The sequence below is a fragment of the Neoarius graeffei genome, chromosome 14 (assembly GCF_027579695.1).
Source record: "Neoarius graeffei isolate fNeoGra1 chromosome 14, fNeoGra1.pri, whole genome shotgun sequence".
Classification (NCBI taxonomy): domain Eukaryota; kingdom Metazoa; phylum Chordata; class Actinopteri; order Siluriformes; family Ariidae; genus Neoarius; species Neoarius graeffei.
Window position 1 is genome coordinate 27,508,560 of NC_083582.1, and position 10,369 is coordinate 27,518,928.

A 10,369-nucleotide genomic window follows, 5' to 3' on the forward strand; every position below is an offset into this window, starting at 1 on the left:
TTTTCCAAATTGTAGCGGTGTTTAATTCATATCCAGAAAAACATATATTGCAATATAATATACTCAGCATAAACATTTTAAATAGATTCTATATTTTTGGTCCATCCATGACATATTACTAAAGTAGCCTATTTACTGTTGTTGATGTGGGTCACTTGTTAGCCAATTCACTTTCTCATACCAGGAGAGCTGAACGGAACGAGTATTATTCCCTACCTTCTTCACCAAGTCAGTTTGAGGCGTTGGTCTACCCTGCTCTTTAATTTTAATTTTTTCCTCGAAAGGAAGACTGGCAAATGGCTTAGCCAAAATTAAATCAGCAATGCTTGGCATCCGTGCGCAGCTTTCTTGCTAGCTGACTAGCCCCCTCAAGTTTAAGTTCAGTCACTCAAATAAACGAAATTTCTGGAACTAAGATAGCAAACTTGACAACACTATATTTACACTTTATTTACAATGAAAATATATACAAACTAAAAAAGCTGGTAGAAACCATATGTAATGAATGAAATCGAAATGTAAGCTGATCTCTTACAATACACCACAGCACTTGCGAATCCGCATGGGACTGAACTGATGTTGCCAGATACTGCTGACGTTATCCAGCCCAAAATATGTTCAAAACCAGCCAAAATGCACTTAAAACCGCCCAATCTGGCAACACTGTACCGCTGCCTGTCTATAGTTGAAATGAGCTGTCTATCAAATAAAATATCCGGCCGCTTTCACCAATCACCAGTCTCCTCGCGGAAACTGCCATGTCCCTCCCATGTGAGGCTCGGAGTCCGTGGGCGGGCATTTTCGCAGTATTTGTCCAATAATCGTCTTGCATTTTGAGATTGAAAAGCGCATAGCTCCCAAATGCCATTGAAGTCCATTGAGGCTGGGAGTCCGTGAGACTCCGTGGGTGGGCATTTTCGCAGTATTTGTCCAATAATCATCTTGCATTTTGAGATTGACAAGCACATAGCTCCCAATCCACTGAGGCTGGGCTGCATCGCGTTGTCACGAGGGGGAAAAACTCACGCACACATTAGGCGAACTGGGGAAAGTTATAAGGGAATGATTTCGCACTGTAGTGGGTTGAGCACATATATTTCTATGATTTTGGATCTGAAATAGCAATGTTATAAGGTCGGCTATAACATAAGCCAAGCGCAATTCATCCTACACGATGTTCGTCATTTTTAGAGGAGGCTGACCCTCCCTCGTTGTCTTAGAGCAATCGCCCGTGTTGCAAAAGGTAATCGTACTGTCGTTGCTGAAGGTATTCGTAGTCGCTAAAGCCAGTCGATAAGATCATATGGCATTCGTTTTTAACCAAAATCTAATGAAATATAAAGTGTTTAAAATGTAAAGAAAAGATAAATTATATCATATATAAAGGAAAGATGGTGCCAGGTGCATGTGGAGTGTCGGCAGTAATATTGGTTTATGTGTTGTTTTTAAATGTTTTGGGTTTAGATTTGAAAATTGTTGCGAGTATTGCCGTGACTACTGTAGAAGTGCACCTGTTCAAGAGTTTTTGGACAGAGATGGTTGATTCTCAGCAAATGCTGAGAATTTTTTTTTTTTTTGGACATGGCAGTGCTGCTCTGATCACCATTCAGTCCAGCCTCGCTGGTAAGGCAAATGGAGCCTGAGAAATGCAACAAGGTGATGCTTTCGGCACGATATTATCAGTCTGCTGCTTTCTGGAGATATCCATCAGTGTCCTGGCCCAAACAACTTACAGGTGAAACACCAGCCAAATGCCCGCCACAGTAGTGACTGTCCTAACTGTGGAAGGGTGGTGAGAGTTAACGCGAAAGCAGTTGCTTGTGACTTTTCTGATGTCTTTGTTCACATAAAATGTGGGGATATTGCTTCGAAAACGCATGATTTGGCCCTAAGGAGTAAATCTGACATTCCCCTGGCGTGCAGTAGGTGCTGTTTGAATGAAATGTGTCACGCGAACGTGATTGATGGTCTGGAGGAGAAAATCCGCTGTTCTGAGGACAGTTTGGATGATGCAAGGAATGATTCTGAGGCTGTTTTTAATCGGAAAGGACTTCATTTTATTCATATCAGTGCAAGGAGTTTGCTGCCTAAGCTTGAGATCAGGCACCTCACGTTTACATCTAAGGCCGCTGTGATTGCTGTGTCGGAGACCTGGCTTGATTGTTCAGTTCAAGACATTGAAGTTGAGCTTGAGGGTTACTCCATCTATCGGCGCGATCGTAGCAGAAATGGAGGAGTGCAACTAGAGTGTTTGCTAATAGTGAGTCCCTGTTGGATTTAATATTAGTCTCAGAAGTTAATAATATATCTGTCAGGTGTCCTTGATATTGCTTTAAATGATCACAATGTCACTTTCTGCACACGCAAGGTATCTAAATCACAAAGGATGATTGGTAACCATCGTTCCATTAGATACAGATCCACAAAACATTATACAGCTAAAGGGCTTATAGAAAGGCTCTCCGAGAGGGATTGGTCCAATGTCTTAGGAAGCAATGATGTTGATAGGGCTTGGGCTTTGTTTAAGCAGCACTTTATAGCTGCACTTGATGTTGTTGCACCAATGAAGGAAAACAAGAATGAAGCAGAGAAGTGCCAATTGGATAACTCCTGAAATTCTGGATATTATCAGACAACATGACAGATGGTTCAGAAAGTACAAGAAATCAAAATTGCCTAGTGATTATGATGCATACATCCACTTTAGAAACCAGGCTAGCTATAAGGTACAGAAAACAAAGTCTGAATTTTATGCTGATGCTATTGCTGCAAACTCACATCAACCTAAAAAGCTATGGAAGGTACTTAATGATATGGGCTCCACAGGAAAGTCAAAATCAAAGTCTGGCGATATTGGATTAGTTATTGAGGATAAGATGTGTTTTGATAAATGGCAGGTTGCTTGTCATTTTATTTTATTTTTTTACAACCATTGCTGCCAGTCTGGTTGATAAGTTGCCTAATATTTCAGGTAGATATGGCCAGGCATTTGTAAATTCCTTTTATAAAGATAAAAACGTTCTTCCTGACACTTTTGAAATGAGCCCTGTCTCAGAGGAGAGGGTGAGGACATGTCTATCTACTTTGTCTACGAATAAAGCCACTGGACTGGGCCTTATTCCATCCAGATTTCTGAGGAATAGTGCTAGTGTACTTACCCATATAATAAACCTATCTTTAGGTCGGGGCATTTTTCCAAGTGAAATGAAAAGAACCAGGGTAGTCCCTCTTTTTTTTTTTTTTTTTTTTTTTTAAGAAAAATGGATCAGTTGTTGGCAATTATAGGCCAGTATCAATCCTGACAGCCATATTGAAGGTGTTTGAGCGTCTTGTGTATGAGCAGGTGGAGGAGTATCTAGTCATACAAAATCTGCTGTATGAGTTCCAGTCTGGCTTTTGAGCAGCATACACAACTGAAACATGTCTTGTTCATTTATTTGATTATATTTGACGGAACTTTGATGAAGGGAAGAAGAAGAAACCTTTATTTGTCACATGCACACTTCAAGTACAGTGAAATTCATCCTCTGCATTTAACCCATCTGAAGCAGTGAACACACGCGCGCACGCACACCCAGAGCAGTGGGCAGCCACACTAGAGCACCCAGGGAGCAGTCAGGGGTTAGGTACCTTGCTCAAGGGCACTTCAGCCCAAGGCCACCTCACGTTAACCTAACTGCATGTCTTTGAACTGTGGGGGAAACCGGAGCACCCAGAGGAAACCCACGCAGACACGGGGAGAACATGCAAACTCCACACAGAAAGGCCCTCGCCGGCTGCTGGGTTCGAACCCAGAACCTTCTTGCTGTGAGGCGACCGTGCTAACCACTATACCACTGTAAAATGGTTCACTTCATATCTCACTGGAAGAACTCACGTTTGTGATGTTGGGGGACCATATCAGAACCTCAGGATATTATATGTGGGGTGCCCCAAGGTTCTGTTCTGGGCCCCCTTTTATTTCTAGTTTATATCCGTGATCTGCCAGCTGCAGTGAAATGTAAGCTTCTTTTATATGCCGATGACTCTGCATTACTGGTTCCTGGGAATGATGTCAGTGAATTTGAGAATACTCGTGGTAGAGTTAGTGTTAGCAAGTGGCTTATTGACTAAGCTCTCAATACATCGGAGTAAAACTGAGTCCACTTTATTTAGAACTAAGAGGAAGTTGTCAAAAACTAATGCACTAAAGGTTACATGTAATGGCACTGAAATAGTGTCACAAGCAAGTGTTACATACTTGGGGTTAACATTGGAGCAGTCACAAACTTGTGAATCTCTTGCTGCCAAAATATCCAAGTGTGCCAGTAAATTGAAATTTCTGTTTCGTAGGACAAGGCATTTGGAATTTTCTATCAAGAAATTACTTATCACAGATTCAATGTCACTTTGACTATGCATGTTCTACTTGGTAGTGTGGATTGTCAGCTAAACTTAAAAACAAACTGCAAGTGATGCAAAATAATGTTATCTGGTATTTGTTAAATGCACCCCCTGGACTCATATTGGTAGTAATGAATTTCAAAGGGTACAGTAGGACTGCTGCCAGTATATCTCAGAGTGGAGCAGTTAAAGTTAAATCATGTGTTTAATGTCATATATGGATATGCTCCCAAATATTTATGCACTCATATATCAATGCTTTATACACAGCATAACACCAGGGCTAGTGTCTGCTCTTGTAAAGTGCCCCGAGTCAATAATGCAGCCGCATGTGCTTTTTCTACACCAGTATCATGTTATGGAATAGTTTGCCGCCTTTCAATTAAAATCTTAAATATCAGAGGGGCTTTTAGAAGTCAGGTTAAGAATTTTTTTTTTTCTGGAATAGAGTAACAGATTCATAATGAACTTGGTGAGATTTGTCTCTTTGTAGGGTAGTGTTGTTTATTTTATATGATTCTTCCCATTTTGTTTTCTTGGACTTGTCTGTGTTAAGGTTTGTGCTTTAATTGTTTTTATGTCTTAACATCAAGGACCATGTTGGAAAGAAATATTTTTCACATTAACATGTTAGCCTTTGGATTTTATTGTCTATCAATCCAAAATAAAATCAATCAATCAATAGTAACATCTGGAAGCATACAGTATAATGTGGTAATTAATTAAGCTATTTTATGTTTTGGGGCATTTTTCTTTTTATTCCAAGCATGTTTTTAATCAAATGAACAAATATTCACTTAGAATGAGCTGAATAATTAAGTAAATATGTTCCCAGTGCTTGCTCATTTCACTGACTACGTTTACATGCACATCCAACTCGAGCTGCTGTCGGTAATCGAGCTGCTGTCGGTAATCGAGCTGAAGGTCCCAGCAGGGTTCCAGAGAAATCCAATCGTACATGCACACAATGAAATCGGGCTATTGTGTGAGGTGCATTGTGCACCCGAGCCACAGGTGGCGCTACACGCCCCATCGTGTTGGTACACTTCCGGTTGTCGTCATGAAGAAGAGCTATTCAAGAGTGTAAACAAAGTTATCAGTTCCGTGTTCTCCATTGCGCGTTTTTCTCCCGTCCATGAATTTTAATATATTCAACTCCTTAAGCTGAATGAGCATGAACTCTGTCTCCTCATTGCTCCAGAAGTGCATGTTTCTGCTTGCCTGTGGCAGTGGGGGCATGGTCAAGCGCCGGTCTGTGACAGGAGGGCGGAGCCAGGGAAGGTGAGTGGCAGAATCACTACACCTGACGGTAATTAACCTGTGTTTGTGTGTCTTCCCAGTAACCGCGCCCTATTTAAGGAGGCAGAGGGAGAGCAGAGGGGACAGCTCATCCCGGGACTAGAACACAGCGCGCGCGCTTTTCTCTCAAGAATAAAAGTAGGCTGTTAAACTGAAAAGTCTGACAATAAAAAGCCTATTAGTACCAGAAGCTTTGTCCTGCCGTCCTCTGTGCTCCACCCACACTTCAGAGAGCTCTACATCGCCATTTTCTCTTCTTCGTTTGTTCCTCCTGACCTCTTCTGCTGCTCGCTACTACTGTTGTCATGCCGACCGAGGCTGTTGTGTTTCCCGCTTGTGGTCTCATCACTCATCACTTCCGGAAGGGGCAGTAAGTAGCTCGACTACTAGCTCGATAGGGTATACATGCACTAAGTAGCTCGGCAGAAATCACATAATCTAGGTCAGTGGTGCCCAACCAGTAGCCCGCGGTCGACCGGTCGCCCGCGGCCTGATCACAAGTCGTCCGCGGGAGGTTTGGGGGGGAAAAGAAAAAAAGGGGGGAAAACGGGAAAAAAAGCAATTTTCGCAACCGCACCGGCTGGCTGTATGTGTGTGCGTGTGCGCATGTGTAGTCTACCAGTGACACGTGCGTTATGGGAAATTGACAGCTGACCCCGGCAGTGGCCTAGCAACAGCAACGGGTTAACATGGTGGAGGGCCCGAGCAAACCGAAACGTCCCAAGACCTATCATTTTCACTCTGAATGGGAGGAAGATTATTTTTTTGTTTATTTTAATAAAGCGCCCATTTGTCTGATCTGCAATGCAAAGGTGGGATTGGCAAAAAAAGCGAATGTTGAGCGTCATTACAAGACGATGCACGCCGGGAAGTACGAGAAGGAATACCCCGCAAAAACCCCTTTACGTGCCGCAAGACTCAAGGAACTGAAAGCACGCCTGTCTGAGCAGCAGGCACAATTCACCAGACCTAATGAACAGTCGAAGGCCGCAACAATTGCTTCATATCGGGCTAGTCACATCCTTGCTAAACACAAGAAGCCATTCAAAGACGGCGAGGCGTGGAAGGAAGGCTTTCTGGAGGCCGCGGATAGCCTATTTGACGGCTTTAAAAATAAAACGGAGATCATGAAGGCGATTAAAGATGTACAAATGTCCCGCAATACCACTACAAAGCGATGTGAGGTAATGGCTGTGGACGTGGAGGAGCAGCTAAGAAAGGACATCGATGCATGTGAATGCTTCTCTCTGCAGTTTGATGAGTCAACTGATATGGTGGATGTGGCTCAGTTATGTGTTTTCATCAGAATGGTTTTCGAAGACATGAGCGCCAGGGAAGAGCTACTGACCATGTTGCCACTAAAAGGACAAACGAGAGGCGAGGATATTTTCAATGCCTTCATGACATTCGCCCGCGAGACAAAACTGCCGCTCTTTAAACTGATTTCTATAACCACTGACGGTGCCCCTGCTATGATAGGCCGCACAAATGGATTTATAGCACTGTGCAAGCAAAGTGAGTCTTTTCCAGACATTCTGAATTATCACTGTATTATCCACCAGCAAGCACTAAGCGGGAAGATCGTTCAAATGAAAGACGTGATGGATATCTGCATGAAGATTGTGTGTTCAGTGCGCGCCAGGAGTCTTCAGAGAAGGCTTTTCCGTGCACATCTGGAGGAAAGCGACGCTGAGCACACCGAGCTGCTGCTTCATACAGACGTCAGGTGGTTAAGCAGAGGGAAGTTTTTAGCCAGATTCACAGAGCTGCTGCCAGAAATCAAGGAATTCTTGAAGCTGTCTAAACATGCAGATTATCATGACAAGCTAAATGACCACCAGTGGCTTTTAGATTTATCTTTCCTCACCGACCTCACCCACGAACTCAATTTGTTGAATGTAGACCTGCAGGGTAAAGATAAAGACGTAGTCCAGATGATGAGTTCTGTGAACACTTTTAAAAGCAAGCTACAGCTCATGTCACGGCGGCTGCAGCAGCGCGACCTGCACACAAACTTTCCAAATATGCATGCTGAACTACAAAGTCAAGGTAAAAGGCTGACGCAACTTGATATTGACCGCTATATGGAGCATGTTCAGAACGTCTCGTCAGAATTTGAGCGGCGTTTTACTGACTTTGCGACCCTCGAACCTGTAGCAACCTACATGTGTAATCCGTTTGGTGCAAATGTTGCTGTTGGTGACATTGCTGACAAAGTCAAATCACTGTTCGATTTGGAACGCGATGCGATTGAAAACGAGATTCTAAAATTGCAAAATGACATTGTCATGAAAGCCAAATCAACATCGGCCCCGCCTGGAAAGCACGCAGCGTTCTGGGAGCTGCTGTTGGATGAGAAATACCCCAATCTCCGAAGATGTGCTTTAAACCTGACAGCTCTTTTTGGTTCCACTTATTTGTGCGAGTGTGCGTTCTCGCACATGAAAATTATAAAGTCCAAGTACCGATCAACAATGACTGACGACCACCTTGTAGCCTGCCTACGCCTTGCAATCAGTACCTACACTCCTGCCTACGAAAAGCTCGCCTCCTCCTCCCAGTGCCAGGTGTCCCACTAGCTGCCTCCGCTCTGTCCAGCGCATCGTCTCACCCAGCCCACAGGTAGGCAGTTATGGCTGTGTGTCTGTCTGTCTGTCTGTCTGTCTGTTATTATAAGAAGCGGCTCATTTTTTGGAGGATTGTTGTCTGCTGTCTGTGAATTATGCCAACAGTATTATTCTGCAACGTGTAATGTGGTCTGTGTGTGTCTGTTGTTATAGGAAGCGGCTCATTTGGAGGATTGTCTGCTGTCTGTGGAATTATGCCAATAGTATTGTTCTGCAACGTAATGGACTGTTCTGCAACTTGTAATGGACTTTTCAATTTCTGGCCTGTTCTGCCACCTGCAACTTGTGATGGACTGTTCTTATTATGATTGCATGGCAGTGTTTGTCCAAATCTGTTGTACTTATGTTTTACTGATGTAGGCCTACTTATAAGTCTGTCAACTTGTAGCCTACTTTATGCTTATGTGGACATAAAGTAAAGTGGTAAACAAAGTAGTATTGTGTTGTTGTGAAGTTACTGCAGGCTGGCGACGATGTTTGTGGTTTGAAATGTTGGTATTGGACTGGTAGACCCCGGAGGGGTTGGCTACTGAAAAGTAGACCTCGGGTCAAAAAAGGTTGGGCACCCCTGATCTAGGTCATGTAGCTCGATTCCGAGAAATCAAGTTCGGTTCAATTTCAGCCGAATTAAGGTGTATACATGGCATTTTGAACTTCGATTTCAGTCGAGCAATGGCAGAAATTCGATTCTCTCTATGTGCATGTAAACGCAGTGACTGTCTCCCCCCCATGATGCAGTCAAGATTATTTCAACTGTTATCCACAATACCAAGTGAGTGATGCTCGCCCTTATACGTACACACATGCAGAGGGTGGGGGGTGGGTTGATCTATGTGTGGTGTGTACCTGAAGAGGTTGAACTGATGTCTTATATTATATATGTGTATACACACACACACACGCGCACACACACAGGTGGACAAAGTACTCAACTTCATTACTTAAGTCAAAGTACAGATCCCACTGGTCAAATGTTACTCCTATACAAGTAAAAGTTGTACAGTCAAAGTTTTACTTTAGTACTGAAGTAATTGCTTTTAAAAATACTTAAGTATTAAAAGTAAAATTTTTGTCAACACATTGTTGTATTATTGCCACAACGCTTACAAAACCTAATGCTGAAGCAACCGACTGGATTACTGGATTTACTGACTAACTTGTCGAACTTGTAGAATAAACACCTTGTAGAGTGTTAACAAATAAAGCACAAGTGAACTGGAAAAGAGCCATTGTTATTTTCCCATTTTTTTTTTTTAACTTTAACACTCTTCCCCGGGCGGCACGGTGGTGTAGTGGTTAGCGCTGTCGCCTCACAGCAAGAAGGTCCTGGGTTCGAGCCCCATGGCCGGCGAGGGCCTTTCTGTGTGGAGTTTGCATGTTCTCCCCGTGTCCGCATGGGTTTCCTCCGGGTGCTCCGGTTTCCCCCACAGTCCAAAGACATGCAGGTTAGGTTAACTGGTGACTCTAAATTGACTGTAGGTGTGAATGTGAGTGTGAATGGTTGTCTGTGTCTATGTGTCAGCCCTGTGATGACCTGGCGACTTGTCCAGGGTGTACCCCGCCTTTCGCCCGTAGTCAGCTGGGATAGGCTCCAGCTTGCCTGCGACCCTGTAGAAGGATAAAGCGGCTAGAGATAATGAGATGAGATAACACACTCTTCCCCGCCCCCTCAAAGCAGCATGGTAGTGTTCTGACCCAGCTCTGGCAGTGTGTGCACACATGTATGTTAATCAGGAAGACAGTGGAATAGCTGTAAATGCAGCTTGCTCAGAAAATAAAAAGGACAATCCAACCTGCTTAAAACCCAGGTCCACACCTCGAGCTTAGTAACTGCCCAACAGCAACACTGCTTGAAGCAAGACAAAAAATAAATAAATGCAAGACCATCATCTGACATCAAAACAAAAAAAATTCCAGCAATTTGTTGTGACTGACTAGTACAATAGTGTCCATCTCACAGGTCTCACGTGTGCAAATGTATGTATTCATGCACATCTGAATCTGCCTGTAGAATCATGGTGGTTTAATGTTGAGCTAGCTAGTCAGTGAAGCTCCACCTG

The 10,369-nt window shown here is 43.4% G+C and overlaps 1 protein-coding gene across 1 annotated transcript; it reads left to right on the forward strand.

Moving 5' to 3' along the window:
- The first annotated feature begins 6,539 nt into the window (after positions 1 to 6,539).
- Positions 6,540 to 8,261, forward strand: LOC132897575 (zinc finger BED domain-containing protein 5-like). The gene has a single exon (XM_060938828.1). The coding sequence runs from the start codon at positions 6,540 to 6,542 to the stop codon at positions 8,259 to 8,261; it is 1,722 nt and encodes a 573-aa protein (XP_060794811.1).
- Positions 8,262 to 10,369: the final 2,108 nt, after the last annotated feature.

What these genes read in the sequence shown, in the direction of transcription:
- LOC132897575 (XM_060938828.1), top strand. Translation starts at nt 6,540, where the DNA reads ATGCACGCCGGGAAGTACGAGAAGGAATACCCCGCAAAAACCCCTTTA.